The 27,974-nt window shown below is 34.8% G+C and overlaps 1 protein-coding gene across 1 annotated transcript; it reads left to right on the top strand.

Moving 5' to 3' along the window:
- The first annotated feature begins 114 nt into the window (after positions 1-114).
- On the top strand, positions 115-19,112 carry LOC114314461 (F-box protein PP2-A15). The gene is made up of 3 exons (XM_028260942.2): positions 115-708; positions 1,216-1,334; positions 18,368-19,112. Exons 1-3 carry the CDS (start codon positions 394-396, stop codon positions 18,828-18,830), a joined length of 897 nt encoding a protein of 298 aa, XP_028116743.2. The 5' UTR covers positions 115-393; the 3' UTR covers positions 18,831-19,112.
- The last annotated feature ends 8,862 nt before the right edge of the window (positions 19,113-27,974 follow it).

Below are 27,974 nucleotides of genomic sequence, written 5' to 3'. Positions count from 1 at the left end.
TTATTTATTGTGATTAAAATAATTTATTTTGTCTTTTGTAATTAAAATAATAATAATAAAAAAAAAAAAAAAAAAAAAAACCCACAAAACTAGATCCCAAACGGTGACTAAAATAACTCATTTCCGAACAAGGGCTTATATTATAGCGCTGAGAAAGTCGCAAAAGCATGCAGGGAAAATTCTCTGTTCTCTGTGTGTTTCTCAGTCCGTTTCTTCCCTACCTATCAATCCCTCTCTCTCTCTCTCTCTCTCTCTCTCTCTCTCTCACATCCAATTCACACACACACATCTTCTATCACTGACGTCACCCGATCACAATCACGAAAACCGTTGACGGCGGCGACACCACCTCCGTAGAGAGATGATTTGAAGGAAAAAAGACTGGTCGTGAAGATGGGAGCGTCGCTTTCGAACTTGACCGAATCGAACGGTTCGGCCAACGGCCGAGGCCGTGGGCTCGGGGACATACCTGAGAGTTGCGTTGCCTGCGTTTTTCTCTACCTTACTCCGCCGGAGATTTGCAATCTCGCTCGTCTCAACCGCGCTTTTCGCGGTGCCGCCTCCTCCGATTCCGTCTGGGAATCGAAGCTTCCCCACAACTATCAAGATCTGCTCGACTTAATGCCTCCCGAGAGGTACCTCAATCTATCCAAGAAGGACATCTTTGCTCTCCTCTCGAGACCCGTGCCTTTCGATGATGGCAACAAGGTGCTTATTCTGTTAATCTTTTCTAATTCAAGTTCTAGTTTCTGGGAAAACGAAATTTTGGGAATTAGGGTTTTGGGTTTGTTTTATTTTCATTTTTATTTTTTGGGTTTGGGAATGAACTACTTTTATGTATGATACTTTGAATAGGGCGGAATTTGGTATCTCTCTGTGTTATAGGGGTATTGATTTAGTTTTCATTTTGGTAGGGAATGCTTGAATTTCTTTTTTGAGGATTTTCGGTAATTTCGATTTTTGTTTGTTGTTGTGGTTTGGGGCAAATTTGGGAATTAGGGTTTTTGGTTTGTGTTTTCTGTGTGTGAAGCAAATTAAAGTTTTGGGCGAGTTTCTTATTTGGTTGGTTTTGGTTTTCCTGGGATTATTTTCTTGTGGGTTTGTGGGAAAGGTTGAAAGTTACAGTTGTAGAGGAACTTTGTAGAGGAACTTTGTTTTGGGTTTGGAGTGTTTGGCATATATTAATATGTTTTCTTTGTGTGGGAGCTATTACAGGAAGTATGGTTGGATAGGGTTACGGGAAGTGTTTGCATGTCAATCTCAGCTAAGGGGATGGCGATAACTGGTATTGATGATCGAAGATACTGGAATTGGGTTTCTACTGAAGAATCTGGGTTAGACTCAAAACCATCTGAATCTGATGCTACACGCACTATATTTCAGTTAATGTTGATTGATGAGCTATATAAGAAATTGTTAGCAATGCTGTTTACTTTCTGTGATGACAAAATTTTCAATCTTGCCTTATGGTTCCAAGGAAAAAATTAGGAGGTTCCAGTTAGGAGTTAATGCTCATTTTCACTGGAAAGAATGACATGACATGTACCTATGGTTTTTTCATCTCCTTTTTATGTCCTAAACCATATTGGTTGGTTTTTATCAAATAGATAGAGAGAATTTTTTGTCAATAAGTATGATACTCCTTTACTGCCCCTTTTAAAACTTATATATTTTGCTATATTTTTTCACTTGCTAAAATAGTGGAAACTAAGAAGTATTGTTTTGAGGATATATATTGTTGGTGCTATTATCTGTTTCAGTTTTAAATTGGCCTCTTTTTCAGTGCATGTTCTTCAGTAGTTTAAATATACTGAATTATATTACAATATGATAATGATAATGGTGGTGATGGCTGGATATCCTAAAAGGATATCTGCTGGATGAGATGAGGTGATGGTGAAGTATAATTTGCTTAGCTGGATTCTTTGAATGTTGTTTGGTGGTGAATGTGCTGTGAGAAGATGGTGTTATTGGAGATTGGAAGTATTGGGATGCACTGGAATGTTTGTGGTACAAGATGTCTTTGTTTTGGTTGGACAAGCATTTAACACCAGCCTTTTGGACAAAGTTGAAAGATTTGGAAGTTAGTTAATTAATAGGCTTTAGATTTTGTAGAGAAGATTTGAGATTCACTAAGAAGTCTTTGGAATTCTTTGGTGAAATCCCTGCTGCAGTTGTGGTAATTTATTCTGGTTTTTAGTATGTAGCAATTGTAATGTTGATGCTGGTACTAGATGTGTCCTTTTTTATTTTCACTGCACTGCTATAGATGCGCCATTTCCATGTTGGACACACATTGGACAAACACTTCTTGCATACTCCTAGACTATACACATTTTTGGCATGCCCATAACATGAAAATAGATATCATAATTTGGACACTTGGAAGCATTTCTTAGACAGGTTGATGTCTAATAGTAGTAGTGTTTGAGGCTTTTGGAGGTACAATACACATACTTGTAAGTGCCCAACCTTTAGAAAGAAGTAAAAAAAGAAGGATAATTTGGCATTGTACATATAGCCACCACAATTCAAGCTTGCAATTGGCACTTTCTAGTATAGAAATGATTTTAATTGTAAAGGAATATCTAGGATAAGATATAGTAGTTTACATAATGTAGATATGTATATGGTATTTCACATTATGCAATTATTAAATAAGTTATTAAGAAGTTAATACGTTTGTCTTAGGTAAAATATGTTTATTTTCTTATAAATGAAAAATTGCATGCTTGACCTTCGAAATGTATATTTATATGTTATTGAGTGCTCATTGTCTATGTCTATGTCCTAATTGTTTCAACTTTGCTATGTTTGCTTTTTTGTGTTGTATTGTTTGTCAATGTTTGTGCTACTTGGGTCCTTATGGTTTGGTATTTTGTTTATGGTGTATTTAAGTTGTTAACAAGTTTCAATTATATATTAGTTCTATTTTAGGGGGAATTTGTCCTTCTAAGGCAACAAATTTATTGTGTGTGGTGGGTGATGGTTAGTGCAATCCAATGCTAGACCAATTTGTTGATACCGTGTTCGAATTAGAATTAGAGATTGATTTTCTTGTGGTGGTTTTTTGGATATTTGTTCAATGTTAAGGAGAGGTGCTAAATAAATATTGTTGGATTTTTATTTTTGATGCATGGGAGAAGGGTTAGAAGTCAGAGTTAATTGTATGAAGGATAAGTTTATGTGAGATATATGCTAGAAATGGCCACTATTTGTGTTCATATGGAAGCCATGTAACGATTGACCTTTCAAATAAGTGCTAATTTTGAGCAATGATGGCACAATATATTTGATGTATCAAGTATATGTAGGTCCAAGGGTGTTTTTTGATACCCGGTGTCCATGCCAGCTTGTATGCAAATCGACTAATTGTGGGGTGCTGAAGTTAATGACTGAGCAAACCTCCAGTGACCCTTTGGGGTGACTCATCGTCTTCGTTCTTCTCCTTGTTTGGTTGCCTTCTTCTTTTCTTTGTTTTCCTTTAGACTCTGTTTTGTAGTCTCTCTCTTAGTCTCTCTCTCTCTCTCTCTCCTCTGCTTCTTTATCTCTTTTTTCTTCTCTCTTTTTTGTTTAATTGTATATTTTTTGAACCCTTTTTATGCGGTCAGCTATTGGATAAGAATAAAAATTTGGCAACCTCTCTATTTTTTAATATTCATCTATGGCCCTAACATGCATAGAGCAAATTAATTTTATTTGAAGATTTTTTTTTTTTTGAAATTACTCAATTAATTTATTAGGTAAAGTGCTAAAATTGATGAATAGCTGTATATATATTTTAAAATATTTATTAATGTTATTTTGCATTTTCTATTACTTCTCAATTTTTTTTTTTTAAAAAAATTGATGACATAGTAAATAAATAAAATTATATATTTTGAGCGTTAGTGTGTCGTGCCCCTTATTTTTTGAAAATTTGCTTGTCCGCATGTCCGTGTCGTGTCACGTGTTCGTGTCCGTACTTCTTAGCTCAAGTCTTTACTGCTCAGCCAACCCCTTCGGGTTGTAGGTCCAAGGGTTATTTCTTACTATTGACCAAACAACTTATTTGTGTTCCTTAGAGAGCACTGTGTTGATACTCATTTGAACTAAATGCTACTTTGACACCTCTAGATATGATATTGAGCATGTGTCCCATTTCTTGTGGTAGAACAACAGGTTATTTATTTATTTTGCATCATGGTTGTCTGAATCGTAGGATCGCGATACGATTCATGCAATTCGACGATTTTTGCTTAGGACGATACGATTTGCACCTTGGAATCGAAAAATTGAAAAGAATCGTTCGATTCAAACTCTGAATTGTGTGAATCTCTTGGAACTGCCGATACATCCGATTCTAAACTATTCAAATTTCGTTCCTCCCCCCCCCCTCCCCAAACTTAGATGTCTGAAACGAAGCTCTTTTAACCCAAAAAAAGAAGATAAATATGTAAAACTAGTAGACCAGTTGAAAATCAAGCTAGGGCTTATGAAGAGAGGAATCAAAGAAAGAAGCGGAACGAACTTTTCATTGAAGAAATCAAGCAGCAGTTTTACTTCTTAATACCCAATATCTGAAGGTATGTAAAGAAATCAAGTTGAGGATTGTCTTATTCTGATTCTTGGTAATCTCTCAGTAGGTAATCTATCGCTGCTCATCTTCTCTCCTTCATTACCTAAAAAGGTGCCCTTTTTTTTGTTGCCTACCATGTTGTCTGTTTGTGGGTCTCTTTCCTTTAATAATATTATATATATATATATATATATATTATATGATGTAGTTGTACACACCACCACTTACACTTTAATAAATAATATATGTAGCACAATATATTTTATATAAATTATATATTATATATTATATATACTTTGGCTTAGTTTGGGAAGTTGGCTATTTTGGTTGGCTATTTGGCTATTTTAGCCTGGCTAAAAAAGTTGTGTTTGGGAAGTTGGTTTTTTTTATAGTTGATTTGATGATTGTAAGAGAAAAAGTGAAATGATTATGGATTGAATGTGACATTTTGTCTTATTAGCTAATTTTAGCCTATTTTGTCTTTTAATTGGCTATTTTAGCGCAATCCTCTTCCCAAACCAGGCCTTTATATAAATTATATATATTTTATAATTAAATATAAGATAAGTATAAATTATAAATTATAAATTATAAATTATATATACTTTATATAAATTATATATATTTGATGAGATTGCACTTAAGAAGATGAAATCAAATAAGGTTTTAGGACCCAATGATATCCCTATTGAAGCTTGGAAGTGTTTGGGTAAAAAAGGGTTGCTTGGTTCACTAGGTTGTTTAGCAAAATTTTGTTCTAGGAACATTTTAGATGAGTGGAAGAAGAGTATTTTAGTGCCAATCTAAAAGAATAGAGATGTCCAAAATTGCAACAACTGTAGAGAAATCAAGCTAATGTGTCATACAATGAAAGTGTAGGAGAAGGTGATGGAATGCTGATTGCGAGATATAACAGAGGTGTCAGAGAATCAATTTGGGTTTATGCCTGGCAGGTCAACAATGGAAGTGATTTATCTTTTGAGGAGAGCAATAGAAAAGTATAGAGAAAAGAAAAGAGACATTCATATAGTGTTTATCGACCTTGAGAAAGCGTATGATAGAGTGTCTCGGGATATAATATGGTGGGTGTAAGAGAAGAAAGGGGTGATAAAAGGTTGCATTGATATGATTAGGGACATGTATGAAGGAGTGGTGACCACTATTAGATTGCCTGCTGGAGAGACAAATGAATTTCTTATCACTGTAGGGTTACACTAAGAATCTACCTTAAGTCCTTATCTTTTTGCTTTAGTTATGGATGAGTTGACAAGAAATATTCAGGATGACATGTCATGGTGTATGCTTTTTGCAGACGATATTGTACTAGTGGATAAGACTAGCGAAGAAGTTAACACAAAGTTGGAGATTTGGAGAAAAGTTCTTGAATCTAAAGGATTCCGGATAAGCAGAACTAAGACAAAGTACATGAAGTGTAAATTTAGTAACAATAATAATGAAAGTAGAGGAGAAGTGAAGATTGAAAACCAAGAACTGCCTAAGAGTGAACATTTTCGTTATTTAGGGTCAATTGTCACAACAACGGGGGAGATTGATGCGGATGTGGCCCATAGGATTAAGGCGGGATGGTGTAAGTAGAGAAGTGCGTCTGGGGTACTGTGCGATAAATGAATACCCACTAAACTAAAAGGTAAGTTCTATAGAACGGTTATTAGACTAGCGATGTTGTATTGTATAGGACAGAGTGTTGGGCAACCAAAAAACAACATGTAGATAAGATGAGCGTGGCTGAGATGAGGATGCTCAGGTGGATGTGTGGCAAGACTAGACAATACAGAATTAGGAATGAGTGTATTCGGAAATAGGTAGGAATAGCATCGATAGAAGATAAGTTGAGAGGGAATTGATTGAGATGGTTTGGTCACATTTAACGGAAACCAATAGAGGTTGTAGTGAAGAGATGCGATACTGTAACGGTAGATGGAAGTGTTAGGGGACGGAGTAGGTTTAGATTAACCTTGGTTAGCATTGTAAATAGAGATATGGATCTACTTAATTTGACTAATGAAATGGCCTTTGATAGGGCCGCGTGGAGAAGAAGGATTCATGTAGCCTACCTCATTTGATGGGACTTATGGCTTGGTTTGGTGTAAATTATGTATATATTTTATAATTAAATATAAAATAAGTAATTAAATCATATATTTTATATAAATTATATATTATATATATAACAAAATAGTGATTCATAAAATTTATATTAAATTATTATTTTTCTCATTTTAAGTACTATATTTTGTGATTTTATATGTATATATATTTTTATAATATATATATGTAATAATAATGTGAATCTTACTATTCACGATTCAATTTGATTCACGATTCATTTTTTTCAAGAATCGATTCATGATTTGACGACCATGTTTTGCATATATTCGTACCAATTTACTTCCCTTTCTTACTTGCAAGCAAGATATATAGATGGTGGATTGTTATAAACTCTACTGAATAGAATAATCAAGGAAAAGCCTAAAAGAAAAACTTTTGCTAGGTGATGATGCCAAGTATGGTCAATGTTCTAAAGTTTATTTTGAAATTGCCTTGTGAAAAATGCAGCTGCTTGATGGGGCATAGGCTATTTGTTGCTAAAAGGGATAGTTTACTTTGGTAATTGAAACTTGTGAGATGCCTTCATGAAACACCTAGGAACTTGGGAATATATTTTGAAGTTGTCACGTGCTAAAGTTTTTCCTTTAGTGTGTCTTATTGAAGGGTCCCCCGCCCCACTCCTCTATCTCTATCTTTCATATATATGTTGTAAACATTTTTCATTTTTTCTTTGTTGTCTGTCTCGTTGTACCCTCCAAATTTACACCTATATAAAGTTTGTGCTTATTTGATTTCTTTAAGTGATCACTATTTTCTTTATCTCTAGAATAATGGGTAAATTTCCCCTTCCCTTCTGCTTACAAGTTTGCTGAAAGAGTGTACACTGTAAACAGAGTTTGTATGGTTGAATTTAATTCTGTAAGAGAATGTCCTGCCATCCCACTTTTGGTACACTCTTTTGCCCTCTAAAATGGCTCTTCTTTCTATTATCTTTGTGGGTTTTTTATTTTTTTATTTTCAGTGTCTTATTGCTTTTCTTTCCTGTAGTTGTTTATAATGTTTATTAATAATTACTGCATTTATGGAACCATTGCATTGATGGATCTGGTGGTTGTTAATATGTTTTCCTAAGATCCATTTGAGCAAGATATGAATTGTTTAGCCATGATTTAGCTTTTATGGCATTGGCTACAAATGTAACAAGTTACTTCGTACTAGGTAATGTGCTAATGTTTAGTTGGTTTCTTCCCAACGTGCTAGTGCATATGTGACAGAGCAAGACACATTAATTCAACAAAACAGAAGTATATTACTTTAGTAAATAGGGATGGCTACATAATTTCTTTTTCACAGTTCTGCTCATTTAACTTTGACACCTATTTTGGCCATGCTTTTCTGCTTGTAATGTTCATTTTTACACTATAAAGGAATGACGCTGCCGCCATATTGCAGTATTTGATACTAATCAGATTTTGATATGCCAAAATATGTATGGGTAGGTGTTTTATTAAGTGGCAATAAGTTTCCTACACATTGTAGGATACTTGGGGGTAATGCTTGGTGCAATGTTAAAAAGGTTGGGTTTGCAAGCTTGAGAATGCAGGTTTGAGTTTGAGAGCCGCCACTTTGAACAAATAATGCTAAATGTCAGGTCTGTCTGAAACCTTACCCCTCCCAACACCCTCGATTAACAAGGATCAGCATCATGTAATGTCCTTTTTGACATTTTAGGATACTTGAATGGTAGTCATGACTCGTCCTGATCTTGTAATTTGTTTTTTTGTTTTGTTTTTTTAAACTTAGTTGGTAACTGAATTAGGATTGCTTGCTTGATTGCTAAATATTTTGAGCCAGAAGCTTGGAAATTCAAATGTTTATTAAAATTTATCTGTTATACATAGTATAGTTACGCATCTATTTATATTTTCATAGTTTTTCTAAAGTTCTTATCCTATTATCTAAGTTTGCCATATTGCTGTGTCTATATCATATCATATGTTTATCTTTTGTGTATCTATCTATATGCTTTGTAGCTTTTCTTGGTGAACACATTGGTCTCCTACATTTTATTTTATGTGATCATACAATTCTCAGCCGACTTCTGGTTCTATCTGTGTCTTGACTTTAAGTCACTAAAATCATTGACACACTTCTTGGGTGTTTGTCAGCAAAAAGTTTGGAGGAAGTTTTTAAGTAATTCAAGGGATTGAAGAACCTGCAACACCGTGTGCTGCAGCGCTCAAATGACTCAAATCTAACATTGATCTTTGTTCAACCCCATGGGGTTGGCCTGGTGGTCGGGGGGGGGGGGGGGGGGGGGTTGCTCTCTACAAGGTTTCAGGCTCGAAACCTCCTAGGTGCCAAATAATTTCTTAGGACTAGTCCATACGGGGCTTTGCCCCGGCTTTAATTGGCTCCCCCCCTAGTGAACGGTGAGACTGGTCCCCCAGATTAGTTAGTTCAGTGGGCCGGATACTGAGTTATAAAAAAAAAGCATTGATCTTTGTTCTCTATGGAATGCATGCACTTTTGCTTTGTTGCTAAAAATGAGAGAAGGGTAATTTTCTGGTTTCCATCTCTTGAAGGATGTTGTCTGGTCTTGGTTTCCATCATCAGGGGTTCCCTTGGGAATCTGAGGAAGCAAAAGGATAATCTTCTGGTTGCCTTTCTGGAAGGTGATTTCAAATTGGGTAGGTACACTCTTTGTGGTCTTGGAGATACTCTCACTTGAGCAGAGGATTATAGAGCTCCTATGAAGCACAAATACTTTAAAAAAGGTCTCAGACGAGTATCGGATACACATTGGATGTATACACGTCTGATATGGTGTGATACGTTTCAGATATGGCAAATACCTATCCGATTTATTTTTTCTAATTTTAGATACCCAAGGATACTTGAGGGATGTGGGAGGATACAAAAGAGATACGCAAGGCATACGCCAAATAAGTATCGAATTTATTTATTTTTCTCCAATTTTTTCTTATTTTTTATATTTTAATGCGCCAAATAAGTATCTAATTTACTTTTTTCCAATTTTATTTATTTATTTTATATTAATTTTTTTTCAAAGGTTAATGCTCTCTCCCTCTTTCTCCCTCTCTATGTCTCTTCATATTTTGTGGGGCTTGAATTGTCATTATTTATTCCCTTGTGATAGACTAATTTTTACTTTGTTAGCCTTCCTATAAGGGCTGCTTACTCATGTGTTAAAAAAATCGCAATGTTTCTATTTTTCATTTTCTTTCTACTGTTGTTTTAATATATATTTTAATTTTGGATATTGTGACTTAATCCTATTGTTATTATTGCTTAATTTTGTTAGCTTTATTGATCTTCAATTTTTTTTTTGAATGTTTGATAAAATCCTCTGTTATTGTTTGTCGGGAAAATTACATTTTACCTCCACGTGGTTTCGCTTGTTTGCACATTACCTCCCTGACTTTTATAAATGTATTCATAAACCCCCTGTAGTTTTGAGTAATGTGCAAAAGTGACGGGACATGGCGGAATTAATGAAAAGACTAGAATACCTTTAGATATTTATAGTGCTTACATGCTACGGTCCCTTTAGTTGCTTGATTACAATTTTCAGAGGGAGAGAGAGAGAGAGAGAGAGAGAGAGAGATACACATGGGTATGAGAAACAATCCATGGGTGTTTCTCTCTGTTGTTCTCTTCCTCTGCTTCTCTTTCAACACCCATCTTTGTTTTGGAGCTAGCACCATCACAGCAAACCAATCTCTGTCTGGGGACCAAATCATCGTCTTCAATGGTGGAATCTTCAAATTGGGTTTCTACAATCCAGGTAACTCTTCCAACTACTACATATGTATGTGGTATGTTCAGTTCTCTACCCTAACTGTAGAGAGAGAGATACACAGTGTGGTCCCCTTATGACCCTCTCAATCATCTTCATCCTCTCTCTCTCTCTCTCTCTCTCTCTCTCTCTCTCTCTCTCTCTTCATATATATATAAGTGTTTGTATTGTGTATATGTTTAATGTTTGGTTACTTATAATGGGGTAAAGTTTTTTTCAAAGTATAATGTTTTACCTGAAATTCACCAAAAATGACTTTCACTGATTTTGTTTCCACAAGTCATTTACTGAATGTGACCCATAACATGTGCGGTGTCATGGACGGCACTTTGGTCAAGCTCCGCTGTCAATATTTTGTACAATTGGCTTTTGGTCATCTTTAATGATTTTCTTTGAAAATCTTGGGATATAAGTAACTATTACTAATTGGTAATCTCAAAAATGCAGTTTTTTAACTAAAAAGTTCAAAAAAAAAAAAAACTTGTTTGGTTTTGGTTAAAAAAGCAAATTTTCAAATAAAAAAAATCATAAAATTGTTAATATGTGATTTTATGTTTTATATTTTGAGAATTCCACTGTATCCTATTGATTATATTAATAAAGATTGTAAAATTATTTAACTTAGTGGGTTAATTTCAACTAACTCATTGAAATTCCTTCAAAAATCATACACTATGTTTGGTTTCTTTTTTCTAAAAACAGTTTTCAGAAAATTCTACTTTCTTATTTTCCGTATTTTTTTGTTTTTACTGAATATTTTTAATATTTTATGCAATTTTTTTACTTTTTAGACACACCTAACATAAATACACCTAAAAAGTAAAAAAATTGTAAAAAAAATCTTTTAAAAATTCACTAAATACCATAAATACAAAAAAAATACAAGAATTCAATACATTTTTTGTATTTTTATGTATTTCTTAATTTTTTAAAATATTTTTTCACATTTTTTTTTACTTTTTAGATACATCTAAGTAAGGTACATCTAAAAAAGTAAAAAAAATGTTTAAAATTTTAAAAATATTCACTAAAAACAAAAAAACACGAAAATCAAAAAATTCAGTTTTCAAAAAACTTAATTCAGAAAACTCAAACCAAACACACTGATAATCTGCGTCATCAATTGGATCAAATTGACACTAAGGCCTCGTTTAGGAACCCTCCATTTTAGCCAAAAAGTCAAAAAGTTACTAAATTAGCCAAAAAGCAAACAAACCATACCAAAGAGTCCAAGATTCTCTTTTCTCTCTACTTTTTGCACATCTATTCGTAAAAAGTTAAAAAGTCATCCCAAACATACTAGTTTTTTTTAGCTCATATTTTAGCCAAATAGTCAAAAAGTTACTAAATTAGCATGTTCCCAAACGAGGCCTAAATATAAAATTAAGGATAAAAATTGAGCTAATTAAAATTATAGGAACCAAAATGATACACGGAGCAAAATATAAGGACTACCGATATAATTACCCAAATTTTTATTATAATCTGTTTTGAAAAACTTTCTGGTAAATTTCGTTGTTGCTGTTTTTTGGTTCTGCACATGGGTTTGGAATTGCAGAGTAAAAAAAGTGAGAAACCAAAATTTTCTTTTGAAATTTTTTATTTTGATTCCCATTAATTTTTTTTTATTCTGTTTATATTTGATCGCACTATTTAATTTTCTGTTTCATACTATAGTGGGAGCTTTGGGAGGATGACATCTTCAAAAATGGAAGTGATCTCAGAATTTTTTGGTTAGGAATAGTGGGTTTGGTGGCTTAATGGTTATATAAGAAAGTGGAAGGGGTAAATTGCTCACTCAAAACTCCAAATTTGGCGCTAAAACCCTTAATTCCAGTGTAGACACGCTTCTCTGGCGCGTTTACCCCACTTACTGTTAAGTCTACCACTGTTAAGTCTACCAGATCCTGTAACTTTTGCACATTATTCAAAACCACAGGGGGTTTATGAGTACATTTATAAAAGTTAGGGAGGTAATGTGTAAATGCGCGAAACCACAAGGGGGTAAAATTTAATTGTCCCTCGTTTGTTTTTAATTGTTTGTCAGTATGCCCTGGTTATTAATTGATTTCTCTTTGATGCAATATTTTATGAACATAACATTCTCTTTTTGATATTAAGAAATTTAGTACTAAATATTTTATGAATGTACTCTTGTATTATGTTTTATTTTATACATACTACATTACTAGAAATTATATATAAAAAAAATTTACAAACGTATCCTCCCTATGCCCTATCCTACTCTCTCTTTTTTTTATTTTTTTATTTTTTTTTTATTTTTTTTCCAGTTCTACCATATTGTTGTATCTGTATTATATCATACCTGTATCCATATCCGTGCTATACCTCCTTTTTTTCTTTTTTTTTTCTTTTTTTTTTTTTAGTAAAAAAATGTCAAAGTTAGCTTTTGTTTAGCTCAAGTTTCCAAGGTTGCCAAAGCTGATGTGAATTCACTTGCTATGTAGTAGGGGCAGAGGAAGGGGTTGCCTGCAACACTTTTTAGATTGGAAATATTAAAAAGTTTCATCTAAAATTTTAGATTGGGATAAAGGTTTTTGATATGATAGTATAAACGCATTATACTATAAAGAAAGTCGGGGCAATTTAAAGAAAGTCATGAGCTACGAAGCCCAATAGGATACTACGACTTGAAATTACCCACCTCAATAATAATACCCATAGATAATGCATATAGTGTAACAACAGAATAGTAAGCAATATAGTAAAACAGACAGAATAAAAATACTAACAAGTATAAAAATATAATAAATAAATAAATAAGTAAATAAGAACAAGGAACATGCAGAAACAGTTAACCATCACAATGCGGAAGCAATTTTTGCATGTTCCTTGTTCTTATTTACCTATTTATTTATTATATTTTTATGCTTGTTAGTATTTTTATTCTATCTGTTTTACTGTGTTATTTACTATTCTGTTGTTACACTATATGTATCATCTATGAGGATTGTTATCGGGGTGGGTAGTTTTAGGTTGTAGTATCCTATTGGGTTTCACAACTCTTTCTTTGTATTACCTGACGTTTTATGCTAGGTACCAAGGAAGCCGAAGGAAATGCGGAGACGTACGAGGGCGACGGTCATCCTTGGCTAACCTAAAGCGTGTTGAAGTCCCATGAACTTTTCCGAGTTATTTAGTTTCAACTATATTTCTTATTGTGAATATACGAAGACAAAGTGTTAAGTTCAATTTGGGGTTGTAATTTGACAATTTTTAATTTTCTACTTTTATATGGATGATGACAAACAATTTGGGAACATGATCCGGAGCTCTTAGATTAATCCTCAAGTCTAAACCTTATTACGATGTCTTCAAATTTTAGGATGTCACAATTGTAATTAGATACAGAAATTTAACACAGAAAGGATAAATTAATTTATTTAAAAGAGTTTAATATTAGTATTAATCATGATGCTACTAACATTAGAATTTAATAATTTAATTACCACTATTAAATGACTTAATATTGTCTTAAATAAATTAATTAGCTGTCTAAAAAAAATTCAGGTTCTTACATGTAGGTTTTTGTCCATGGGGTGACACAGGTAGATCCTGGGATTATTGTTAGATGCAGAGCTGGGAATTATGGTCTATGGTTTCTTGATTTTAATATGCAACGACACACTTTTTCTTTTGATTATATTGGACAATTAAATCTTAAAAAGAAAAAAAAAACTCTTTCAACATTGGATTTTATGGATTACATACCCATGACAGTATCAAGTATTGGTTTTCCATAATTGTACTTTCATGTTCAATGTTTCTTATCTTGGAAATGCAGTGATGCATTTATCTCCTTGACTCTTCTCAAGCTGATCATCTTTTGATTCCATCTCCGTATGCTTAACTGGTCTCAAACCTTGAGGTGGTTGAAGATAATAATTCCAACTCAAATTAATGTGCCTAAATTAGGTGGTTGGGTCACACCCTTGTCAAATTTCCTTTGGCTCTTGGCTCTACCTGTATACGAGGACTAGAACACAATTGTGTGCTGAGCACAAAGTGGCTACGCACTGTTTACTCAATGAGGAAAACAAAACAAAACAAAAAAAGAACTCTTGCCCATGTGGTCGGACTTATGGTCTTCGTAGAAGCACTTTGAGTTCTCCTTATTTCTGTTCAATGTCCTGGGTCTTTTTCGGATGGAATACTGTATGATTTTTCAAGAGTTCTCAGTTGATAAGATGATATTCTATCATGTAAATTGTTTTACAAAGTGATGTTGGTTGAGGCACTTGACACGATCTATGATAATATAGTTTGTTGATGTGGTCAGGAACTGGTTTGGTTACTTAAGTAAGATGAGGTGATGCGGACAAGAAAGGAATTAGGAAATTGTCTTATTTATTTATTTATTTTTTAGATTCAAGGAAATTGTCTTATTGTTATTTTCAGTATTTAATTTAGTTTTTATTTTGAAAACACTTTATTAGGATTTTTTTGGATGCCTATAATTTAGGTTTATGCAGCTTTGATTATGAATTAATTGAGAGAATTTAGCTTTAAGTATTGAGAATTTCTTTTCTTTCTAGGGTTAAGGTTGAGTTTATTTGATTGCTGTGTTCTTTTTCCCCAGTTACATTTTTTCTAGGGGCACTTACCAATCAGACCTATTAACTAGACTTATTTACGTACTAATAAATTTATTACTATAAAAACAAGATACTGATAAATTTATCACTATAAATTTATTCCAAAAAATAAGAGACTTGATAAATTTATCAATAGGACTTAATGGGTAATAAGTCTCAAAGGTAGGACCTATTGGTAATTTCCTTTTTTTTTTTCTTTCTATTCTTTGGCTGTCCTACAACATGAGGTATTGAAAGTAAATGACATTACAAGGTTGTACTGAGGTTTGGATCAGGAAGATTGATTTAGTTTTGCATAGATTGCACAAGTTTGGTAAATATGCAAAGCAAGTTCTGACATTTTTGTTTTTTATCTGAGCTTTATAGGAACGGTGAGCTGAAATTATAAGAATGAAACGGGAAGACTTACAGAGAATAGTTGATTTTACATGAGTTGCATATTTATTGAAAAGGGGAAATTTCAGGGTTAGGTTAGGCTAGTTAAAATCTATTCTATTATTATATAAAGTCTGCAAACTGACTTGGTATAGACTTGTAACGTTTTTTTGATTTCCAAAAATGGCCACGAGCAGCTGTTACATAAAAGCGAGAGCATTATGCAATATATTTAGTAGTTTTTTTTTTTTTTTTAAATGAAAAAAATCCCTCTCAGCTGAATTGAAAAGCTCAGTCCAAACTTCTTAAAACCCAGGTATTAAGCAAAGGGAAACTGGAGCCTCATAACCAGCACAGATGAAGCACCTTCAGGCTATGTGGAACACATTCCAACACATCTTGCTGGACCACAGCATACAGTAGCCAGACAAACGGCATACCAGCTACAGACCCAACCAAGTTTTGATACCAAATTGGAAAGTCTAACTCACACTTCTCCTTACAACCCAGGTATTAAGAAGAGGGAAATTGTAGCCTTATATCTAGTACAGATGGGGCACCTCCAGGCAACGTGGGACACATTCCAACAGGCTGCCTTGATTGTGGTACACGTTAGAGTGCTTATCCTTCCAGTTTTATTTATTTATTTATTATTATTTCGATTATAAATAAAAGAAAAGTATTTAATGAAAATGAGACCTATGTTTTCTAGAACATGGATCGTTCCAATATATGAAACGGGAACGGGAACGGGAACGGGAACGTGCTCTAAAATTTGGTGTGATAGGAGTAGACTTAAATATATTACACTTAAGAATTTAAGGTACTCTTCTAATAATATATATATATATATTTTTTTTTAATGTAGCAAATCATTTCTATGAAAATCATTACCCATTTTTGATGTTTTTGACTTGTCAAAACTTAACGCACCTTGGATTTTAGTTTATATATTTTATTTTTGTCTCCTAAGGTAACATTTAAGGAAGCATATTGAAAAAATCTTTTGAGATTGCTTCGGATCACTAAATTTACTGTTTTGGAACGAAAGTGTACCATGTCTCGGAACGTGCGTATGAATACATAATTCGCTAGGGTATTAGCGTTTTGTGGTAACATAGAATGAGACTACCTTGTATTAGGATTTTGGCTAAAACTTTGGCACCATATCACATTAAAAGATGGCAGTTAGATGATGCTGAGTTGAAGTGTGATTGGTAAGTTCACTGGACTTGAAGACTTGTCCCCAAAAAAAAAATTGCTGTACTGATTCAAATTCGACAGTCACTTTGTTATTGCAATTTTGGTTTGCTGGACTGGTTCCACAATGTTTGCTAGGCAGGGGAGTTCAAAAAGTGTGTCCTTAGCTGAGCTCCTTCGGGAAATGGGGAAATGGAGAAGTTTTAGGTGTCTACAGCAGATAAGAGAATTGGAGGTGATTCCCCGTTTCATTTTCAGCTTGTCAGAAGAGGGGCAGAACAAAGTTAAAGCTTATATGAGGACTCTGCCTTGGCTATTGTGGAATAATTGGAATTCTGCTGTTACTGGCACTATTGCTATAGATTGAAATAACTCCAGCTATTAATTGATGCTAAATAAAAAGAAGGGGGGCATTTGCAATTGAAAGTGTGAAATCATTTCATCTGAATAAGGCCTTGTTTGGTTCAAACTATTTTAGGTTGGGAATAATAGGCTTATTTTCGTCTTATTAGAACTTATTTATTTATTTTTCCAAATTTGATTGAAAGTGTTTTTGAGGAATCTTAAAAACAAAAATTTGATCAAATTTGAAAGTTGTGAAAATAAGCCAATTTTTGCCAGGCTGAAATAGCCTGATCCAAACCAAGCCAAAGTGGATGAAGATTAAGCATTATTTCTTTGTTGCTCTTCGCATGATGTAGGTCTTGACTTTTGTTCATATCCTCTTGTAAATTGAAAATTGTAACATGCAATAGTCTTCCCTTCAGGGAGGGGAGGAAATAAGAAAATGATGTTAGCTCTGTGCAACAAGGGGAATACAGATGACCAGGTGACCGGAAAAATCTAGGTCACATTTCCTCTATTTGTTACAAGGGGAATACAAATGACCAGATAACTCCTCTACATAACAACAGAAATAATTTATGCTTTATATTCTTCTTATGATTCAACCCCGTGTTGGTCAATTGACAATTTGATGAAGTTCATCACCTAGGATTATTCCTTGATCTATACTATGTCATTGCTTAATTCTTATCATCTTTCAAAGAGATTAAAGCACCTAAGCTTGGCCATTTAGTCCAAGTTTAGTAGGATACAAAATCAAGTAATAGTATACTTGAATATTGTAAGCAGTGTTGCTGCAATTTCTTTTATTGGTTAGACCCTTTTTGCTCCCTGTAATTCCTTCTCTTTAGTAGTTGGAATAAAGTGTGGACTCTACTTAGTTTTGTGTCTTGTGCAGGCTATACTTTGTAATTAATAATGAGTTTTTCTTGAACGAAGAATCCACCCTATAAGATGGTTTGTCATATTTCTTTACAATGAGCTAAATGCAGTGGATTACTTTTTGATCATTGAACCTTGAACTATTTATTCATCTTCTTTTGTAGCTTTGTAATAATGAAGTGAAAACCGTTCAGAGTGCAGTACTTATTTGGTAGACAGTTTGATTGAACTTGGGTTCATTGTTGCAAACTTGCAGTATAAACTTGTCCATAATTTATGGATATGTATTGCTTATATGGCTGAAGCAACTTCCATCATAACCCTTTCCATTGTCACCTTAGCAGTTTGGAGTTTGGGCTGTTGATTTTCTTGTCCGGTTTCTAGAGTTTGTTGTTATTTAAATCAGTTTACTGAGATTATATTTTCTGATTTATTTTTTGGCCAAGGGTAATGTTTTTTTTAAGAATTCAACTGTGTATCTTATATGTCCTCCATTTGCAGGTTCAATATCGTGGCCTATTTGCAGCAAATATGGTGGTTTGAAGTAGACGGTGTGGTAAAGTTTCCCTTTCCGGCAGGTATATATACTGTGTCATTCAGGATTCACCTCGGAAGATTTTCAAAAAGACTAGGACGTCGTGTTTGCAATTTTGAGCACACCCATGGTTGGTCTGTAAAGCCGGTACGGTTCGAGTTTTCAACTTCGGATGGTCAGCAAGCATCAATCGAGTGCTGTTTAGACGATAATGAACCCGATGACATAAATGGCAACCACAAGCGTGGGTGTTGGATCCAGTACAAGGTAGGGGAGTTCATCGTTACGGAGTCAGATCCCGCTACCGAAGTGAGATTTTCAATGAAACAGATTGATTGCACACATTCCAAAGGTGGGCTTTGTGTAGATTCTGTATCTATAATCCCCAGTGACTTGAAAGAGCAAAGAAGAAGAGGGGTTTTGAAGTAACAACCATTTGGGACTTGTTTAGTAATATTGTCAGTGATCCCAGAAAGTTTTAGTTGGGATTTTGTCATACAGCTTTATAATCTTCAAGCACTTGTTATTTTGTGGAGGATGTCTAATTTTATTTTTTTTTGGTGGCTGTAAGTATGTGTCCTCTGTTTTGATGTAATTTCTCAGATCTGTTTTTTTTTTTCTTTCGACATCTGGTTTTGTTTTTATATTGTACCATTTGTAGAAGATCAAGTGAAAAATGCTTTTGTGATTATCACATGCTGTTTTCCAAAACAGTTTCAGTTCTAAGCATTTGTAACCTAATTGAGATGGGAATGAGGAATGCACGTATATTCTTAGGTTGTTGTACGATATGTTTTGAGGTCCATTTGCTCAACATTTTCTTACCAATAAATGGTAGCATTGTTCATGAATTTGATTCTTGTTTCTGAAAATTCCATTAGCTTATTTACTTAAACAAAATCTTCTGCCTAGTGGCGTGTCACTAAGCAAAAATAAACATTGTGTTTAGGAACGAAAAAAAAAAAAAAAAAAAGAAAAAAGAAAAAAGAAAAAAGGAAAGGGAAAATGTTGTGGCAGATTGTTATTTCAACCCAAGATCTCCTTGTTGGCTTTTCAAAAAATGTGGACTGCCCTTGGTCATGTTTATAATTCTTCTTATGATTAATTGGTTAATCTATGAAAAAATCAAAGATTTTTATAACAATAATTTTTAAGTTCATTCTTAATGATATGGCAGGTAGTTGGATTTTAGATGAGTGATTTTAAACTCCTCAATAATGTGGCATTCTTTAAAAAAAAATTATGATATCCACATCATTTTGAATAAATTTTAAAAATATATTTTAAGGTTGTAAAAGGGAAAAGAAAAAAGGAAAAAGTAAATAAAATATGAATACAATATAATTATATTTCACTTATGTTTTACACACACTTCTCTTTTTCAAATCTTTTTTCAAATTCATAAACTAAACACATTCTAAGAATCTCAATTTTTTATTTTATTTTTGTGTGAATCTATTGACAATCCCATAAGCTTTTGGATTCTGTTAGAGAAAGGCTATGTGGCACCCCAAAAATCTCAAATGTTTCAATAACATAATATTATTCATGTTGTTGTACTCTACTTGGTTTATTAAAATAAGATGGAATTGAATGGAATAATAATTCCTTAACTTTCTTATGATATGATTATTCCTTTAAAATGGTAAAAGATGATTTTATTTGTAATACAGTTGTCATTATTTTTTTAGTCTAACAAACTATGAGAATGAATATTTTAATAGAATGATTATTATTTTACATTTTATTCCAGTGAACCAAATACTAAGATCTATCATTTTGTGCTAGTATCCGGTGAACTAGTAGATGTTCAGAACCTTTCTTATTCCTTGGGAAAACTTGAAACAAGTTTTGGAAATTTGTCCCATATTAAAAAGAGAGCAAAAGATGAAGTTCTAAATAAAAAGTTACCCAATATATTCTTTTGAATGTTGAATAGTGGTATGAATTCTAATATGCTCTCACCGTAAGGATGTGCATCCCTTCTACAGAAAGGTTACGACGATGGCATGGTGACATGGTTAGCTACGTGTGGCAGTGACGTGGTGTACATTGGTAGCGAGTTAACCAAACTAGTCGTATAATTGCGTGTCCGATCTGGAGCGGTTTGATCGTAACCGTTCACTAGAAATACGTTTCCAAAGCACGTTTTTGTTTTTATTTTTGTTTTGTTTCTTTTTTCTTTTGATAATCATTTTTTGTAGACTTGATTATCAGTATCTTGATTCTTTTCATTATATTAAGATTATTCTGATTTACTGTCGTCTGTACAGACATCAGTAGATTTAATCCCTAGATCAGTAAGCTTCATTGTATATTGGAGGCAAATCTATTGTTGACCCGCTGCATAACCATTTAGGCCCCGTTTGTTTGGGGTTATGGGGAGGGGATTGGGTTTGATAGTGAGGAGGGGATTGAGAATGAAGTGTTTGTTTTGAGAGATAGAGAGGGGATTAGTAATCCCTTGGTATTAGTAAGGAGGAGGAAGGGGGATTGGTAAGGAGGAGGTAGAGATGATATTAGAAAAATAGTGAGAGGATTCGAATTTTTTTAATTTTTTTAATTTTTTATATATTGAGAATTTTTTTAAAAATATAATGTTTATTTTTTTATATTTTTTTTATTATTTTATATAAAAATAATTTAACAATTTCTCACTATCAATTTCCTTACTATCAATTCCCTCACTATCAATTTTCTCTATGTTATCTCCCAAAATAAACGTGGCTTAATGAAGCAAATATCATTTTTAAGAAAGTGACATCGTAGTAGTGTGACTTAGAGTAATCATTTTTTTGGTAGAAGCTTTCGAAGACAAGTTGAACGCCAGATTTTGAAGACACGATGACCATCAAATTTTCCAACAGTAGAGGTGACATTCTACTTCCAATATATTATTTGGAAGAGTTATAGCCATATCAAAATAGCAGCCATATCTGGGATTGTAATTTCATTAGCTATTTTTGGGAATTATAGCCCTATCAATATATTATATCACAATTCGATAATAATATGATATTTCCCTTGTATTAAAATTTTTGGTAATGTTTAGTAGAGTTTTAGAATTATAATTTGATAATAGAGTTGTATTTTGAGTTTATGAGTTTTGGAATTATGATTTGAGTATAAAAATTTTGTTTAGTTATGAGTTTTGAATTGAGTTTGAAATGAATGATGTGACATATGATATTTGATTAAAAACTTGCAACTCATAAGAGCATCTCCAACGGTGACTCAAAATTTTCACAAAATTTGAGTCAAAAATGACCCATTTCACTAAATTTAATACCACTCGCTCCAACGGTTCACCTTTTACCAAATCTCTCCCGGGACAACCGGGTGGTCGACCGGCCGGTTGACTGGTTAGGCAAATTTTTTTTTTTTTTTTTTTTTTTTGCGAATTGTCTGAACTTTTTTTTGAACTTTTTCGGGACGACCAGGGTGGTTGACCGGTTAGGCAATTTTTTTTTTTTTTTAACGGTTTGAACTTTTTTTCCTGAACTGTTTGAATTTTTTACTGGTTGACCGGTTGGTCAACCGGCCGGGCAACCGGCTGGTTGACCGGTGTACCTTTTTCAACGGTCAGTAACAGTGATTTGGTAAAATCTGTGTCTCGTTCTCAGTTTGATGCTTTTTTTGCTGAAATCTCATTTTGATATCAATCTGGTGCAACGGTTGGAAATTGAAAAAGTAAGTTTTTCATCAAAATTTGAATTTGATGCTGGGTTTGGTTCACCGTTGGAATGGTCTAACCAAACACACAATCTAAAATACTATTCAAAACTTATAAAAAATTTTAAAAAATTTCAAAATATTTTTGATTTAAAATATAAAAATAACAGGTGCAAAAAAGAAAAAAAAAAAAACTGTTTCGGTCAACCAACTAGACATCCGAAGAGATAACCGGATAGATGTATTTTTAAAAATGAATATGAAATTAATTTTTAAAAGCACTAACCAAATACTACACTCAAATTAAAAGATGAAACTACGATTTCAGACATCTATTAAACAGAGCCTTTATTTTTCCTTGTTTGCTAATGAAACCCTGACATTGGTCAATTCAATCAGGAACTTTGATTGAAATCACTGGTCACACCTCATGTGTATAGAAAGAAGTGTAGGAATACTATTTCTGCATCCTCAAAACATAGCGAGTCAACATGTATCTGTATCAATGGTGTCCACTTAGGGTTGGTTTGCTAATTTCTTAGAAATGCACAAAACACACACCCGCCAATCGAAAATTATTTAGTAATCTTGGGGCATCTCAATTACATATATATGGAATGGGTTTCATTCCAATTTATCTTGTGGATTAAACGGTATTGTTGGGTCCGTGAAATTCACCATGAATTCTATTCGATAATTTGAACTATTCAATGTGCATAATTCGTTAAGTATTTCATCCTTACAAAAAATTATGTTGATTGAATATCAATAACCTCTTGATCAGAATATATTTTTATTAATAATTTATTTTTAAAATCATATTTATCAATAACAATAATATATTCCGATTAAAGTATTATCGATATTCGATCAATATGATTTTTTGTAAGAATAAATTAGTCACCGAACTCTACACATTGAATGATTCAAATCATTAAAACAGAACTCATGATGAGCCTCACATATCTAACATTTCAAACCAAGCCATAAAATTGACCTGTGAGAAACCCATCCCTATATGTATACATACACGTAGTATTTTCAACAAATAAGCTCATAAGAAAAGAGGCGGATGGGATTGAGCTGACCAAAATCAGTCAAATTGACTTCATCCATTCTTTGATTAAGATTTCGTTTGGCAAGTGATCATTTTAATTAAAAAGTTAAAAAATTATTTTAAAAAATTAAAAATTTAATAATTCATATTAAAAAGTCAAAAATTTCCTCTTCTCTCTATTTTTTACATATCTTTTCGTAAAAAATTAAAAAATCATTTTAAATATATTAATTTTTTTTATATCACATTTTAATCAAAAAATTAAAAATTTATTAAAAACATATATTTTCAAACGAGGCCTAAGGTCGTTATTTATATTGGAACATCTCCGTGTTGTGTGCATGTGATGTTCATTATTTATATTGGAACATCTTCGTGGTGTGTGCATGTGATGTTCACAATTTATAAGGCTGTTCAAAATGACACGATTAGAGCCGATCTTATCTCTTACGTAACTGATCAAGAGCGATTAAGTCAAACCGCACTCATTAGTTGTGAGCACTTTACACCGGTATCAACTAAAAATTATGAAATAGGCTCGAAATAGTATTGTTTATATAGCCTTCTCGATAAATAAGAGTTAATAAAACATATTAAGGTCAAGTTTGAAAAGATTAAATAAGTGTATTCTTTAATTTTTTTTGTACAGAAATGTTCCGGACCCTCTCCAAATAGTGACCCCCATGCCCCCCTTGGCCTGTGATTGGCCAGATTTTTTATTTTTATTTTTTTTCTTTTACTCTTCCTCCAATCACCAACCCCCATGTGTGTGTGGGGTGGTGGGGGTTAGTGATTGAGGGGGTCTCTATCAAAGTTGTTTTTTGTATTATGTGTAGAAAAAGTAGAGAAGAGATGTTGATTGATGTGACCCAAAAAAGATAAAAAGATGAAATAAGTGCACTTTTTTAGGTTAGCCAAACTTGGCCTAAGTCTTACTTTATTTTTCAATTATTTAATAAAAGTGAGTTAACATTGTCTCATTAGTAACGTTTTTTTATCTCTATATTAAGTTGGAAGTACTGTGTAGACAATATAGAATATGATACTTTGGGATTACTTAATGGGATAAATTTTACTTCACCTCTTATACTTTGACCAGGGCCGGCCCTGAACATAGGCCTACCAGGTTATGGTCTAGGACCCTTCAAAATAGATCTAAAAAATGGATCCCCTCTCCACTACAAAAAAATTTGTTTTTTGCGACGGTAAACGGCCGTCGCAAATGCTCCCGGAAGCCGTCGCTAATACCTTTTGCGACGGTAATGTGGCTTTTTGCGACAGTAAGGGGGGGTCGCGACAGATGGGGTTGCAAAAGACCTTTCGCGACGGTAAGTACCGTCGCCATTAGTTTCTGCGACGGTAAGGTGTGTTTTTTGCGACGGCATTTTTCCCGTCGCAAATAATGGGGAAAAAATCACTTTTTGCGACGGCACGTAATTCCCGTCGCTAAAAGTGAGTTTTTGAGACGGGAACATTACCGTCGTTAAAGGCTCTGGCATCTTATAAGTATTGGCGACGGCACGGTTTACCGTCGCTAAAGGTGTCCTGTACATTCAATAAGACAGCTTTTGCGACTGTATTGGTACCGTCGCAAAAGCCTATTAATGGTTTTTGCAACGGGTTCTTCTCCCGTCTCAAAAAATTAAAAAAAAAAAAAAAACCCTGCTGATAAATTATTAAAAAAATTAAAATAACCTGTATTAGATAAAAAATAAGTATAAAAAATTGAAAAATTACAGAATAATATAAATACGTACATAAACAAAAATTGACAAATAATGAAAATTACTAATATTGTTCCATTCATAGCAATACATAAATAAAAATTCATAACAATAAAAATTATGCCACTACATAACGTCGCATAATACATACATAATGTTGCTCCCAAATTTAAATAACATAAATCAAAATCAAAATCAAAAGTTTTCGTCTTCATTCGTTCGTGGGTTACAAAAACAAAAATTGGTCATAATCTTGATACGCCCGCATTCCAGAAAAAGCCAACTGCTACTCAGGAAATATCTGAAAAAAACAAGATAAAAATAATTAAAAACCATATAATGTGCTAATATTTTAATTATAGAAAAATATAAAAAAAAATTGACTACTATATAATTAGAAAGATAGTTTAGTAAATAATTTTGACTGGACCGAAATCCGGCTCTAACTCCCCAAACCGGGAACCCGATTCGCACCCCGTCTTCTCCCACAAGTCTCTCGTGCCTAGGCGGTCGTGTGTGCCAAGTTTCGTGCTAAACCGATGCCGTTTGATGATTTTGGGGCGTTAACGCCTCGAAAAGAAGTTTCTTAAAGAAGTAGTTTGCCTAAAGTGAAATCCGACTCTAACTCCCAAACCGGGAACCCGATTCGAGCCCCGTCTTCTCCCACAAGTCTCTCGTCCCTAGGCGGTCGTGTGTGCCAAGTTTCGTGCTAAACCGACGCCGTTTGGTAATTTTGGGGCGTTAACGCCTCGAATTCAAGTTTCTTAAAGAAATAGTTTGCCTAAAGTGAAATCCGACTCTAACTCCCAAACCGGGAACCCGATTCGAGCCCCGTCTTCTCCCACAAGTCTCTCGTGCCTAGGCGGTCGTGTGTGCCAAGTTTCGTGCTAAACCGACGCCGTTTGGTGATTTTGGGGCGTTAACTCCTCAAATTCAAGTTTCTTAAGGAAGTAATTTGCCTAAAGTGAAATCCGGCTCTAACTCCCAAACCGGGAACCCGATTCGAGCCCCGTCTTCTCCCACAAGTCTCTCGTGCCTAGGCGGTCGTGTGTGCCAAGTTTCGTGCTAAACCGACGCCGTTTGGTGATTTTGGGGCGTTAACGCCTCGAAAAGAAGTTTCTTAAAGAAGTAGTTTGCCTAAAGTGAAATCCGACTCTAACTCCCAAACCGGGAACCCGATTCAAGCCCCATCTTCTCCCACAAGTCTCTCGTGCCTAGGAGGTCGTGTGTGCCAAGTTTCGTGCTAAACCGATGCCGTTTGGTGATTTTGGGGCGTTAACTCCTCAAATTCAAGTTTCTTAAGGAAGTAATTTGCCTAAAGTGAAATCCGGCTCTAACTCCCAAACCGGGAACCCGATTCGAGCCCCGTCTTCTCCCACAAGTCTCTCGTGCCTAGGCGGTTGTGTGTGCCAAGTTTCGTGCTAAACCGACGCCGTTTGGTGATTTTGGGGCGTTAACGCCTCGAATTCAAGTTTCTTAAAGAAGTAGTTTGCCTAAAGTGAAATCCGACTCTAACTGCCAAACCGGGAACCCGATTCGAGCCCCGTCTTCTCCCACAAGTCTCTCGTGCCTAGGCAGTTGTGTGTGCCAAGTTTCGTGCTAAACCGACGCCGTTTAGTGATTTTGGGGCGTTAACGCCTCGAATTCAAGTTTCTTAAAGAAGTAGTTTGCCTAAAGTGAAATCCGACTCTAACTCCCAAACCGGGAACCCGATTCGAGCCCCGTCTTCTCCCACAAGTCTCTCGTGCCTAGGCGGTCGTGTGTGCCAAGTTTCGTGCTAAACCGACGCCGTTTGGTGATTTTGGGGCGTTAACTCCTCAAATTCAAGTTTCTTAAGGAAGTAATTTGCCTAAAGTGAAATCCGACTCTAACTCCCAAACCGGGAACCCGATTCGAGCCCCGTCTTCTCCCACAAGTCTCTTGTGCCTAGGCGGTCGTGTGTGCCAAGTTTCGTGCTAAACCGACGCCGTTTGGTGATTTTGGGGCGTTAACGCCTCGAATTCAAGTTTCTTAAAAAAGTAGTTTGCCTAAAGTGAAATCCGACTCTAACTCCCAAACCGGGAACCCGATTCGAGCCCCGTCTTCTCCCACAAGTCTCTCGTGCCTAGGCGGTCGTGTGTGCCAAGTTTCGTGCTAAACCGACGCCGTTTGGTGATTTTGGGGTGTTAACGCCTCGAAAAGAAGTTTCTTAAAGAAGTAGTTTGCCTAAAGTGAAATCCGACTCTAACTCCCAAACCGGGAACCCGATTCGAGCCCCGTCTTTTCCCACAAGTCTCTCGTGCCTAGGCGGTCGTGTGTGCCAAGTTTCGTGCTAAACCGACGCCGTTTGGTGATTTTGGGGCGTTAACTCCTCAAATTCAAGTTTCTTAAGGAAGTAATTTGCCTAAAGTGAAATCCGGCTCTAACTCCCAAACCGGGAACCCGATTCGAGCCCCGTCTTCTCCCACAAGTCTCTCGTGCCTAGGCGGTTGTGTGTGCCAAGTTTCGTGCTAAACCGACGCCGTTTGGTGATTTTGGGGCGTTAACGCCTCGAATTCAAGTTTCTTAAAGAAGTAGTTTGCCTAAAGTGAAATCCGACTCTAACTGCCAAACCGGGAACCCGATTCGAGCCCCGTCTTCTCCCACAAGTCTCTTGTGCCTAGGCAGTTGTGTGTGCCAAGTTTCGTGCTAAACCGACGCCGTTTAGTGATTTTGGGGCGTTAACGCCTCGAATTCAAGTTTCTTAAAGAAGTAGTTTGCCTAAAGTGAAATCCGACTCTAACTCCCAAACCGGGAACCCGATTCGAGCCCCGTCTTCTCCCACAAGTCTCTCGTGCCTAGGCGGTCGTGTGTGCCAAGTTTCGTGCTAAACCGACGCCGTTTGGTGATTTTGGGGCGTTAACGCCTCGAATTCAAGTTTCTTAAAGAAGTAGTTTGCCTAAAGTGAAATCCGACTCTAACTCCCAAACCGGGAACCCGATTCGAGCCCCGTCTTCTCCCACAAGTCTCTCGTGCCTAGGCGGTCGTGTGTGCCAAGTTTTGTCCTAAACCGACGCCGTTTGCTGATTTTGGGGCGTTAACGCCTCGAATTCAAGTAAAGAACGCAAAGATGCATTTTAGCTTAGAATGCAAAGATAAATT

This window comes from Camellia sinensis, chromosome 10 (assembly GCF_055761805.1).
Source record: "Camellia sinensis isolate YWXY chromosome 10, ASM5576180v1, whole genome shotgun sequence".
Taxonomy (NCBI): Eukaryota; Viridiplantae; Streptophyta; class Magnoliopsida; order Ericales; family Theaceae; genus Camellia; species Camellia sinensis.
This window is presented reverse-complemented; position numbering and strand designations above follow the sequence as displayed.

Bases quoted from the DNA above. Each gene is read 5' to 3' on its own strand.
- LOC114314461 (XM_028260942.2), top strand. From the start codon at position 394: ATGGGAGCGTCGCTTTCGAACTTGACCGAATCGAACGGTTCGGCCAAC. The intron at 709-1,215 runs GTGCTTATTCTG...GAGCTATTACAG, and splicing joins CTTTCGATGATGGCAACAAG to GAAGTATGGTTGGATAGGGT. The intron at 1,335-18,367 runs GTTAGACTCAAA...CTCCATTTGCAG, and splicing joins GTTTCTACTGAAGAATCTGG to GTTCAATATCGTGGCCTATT.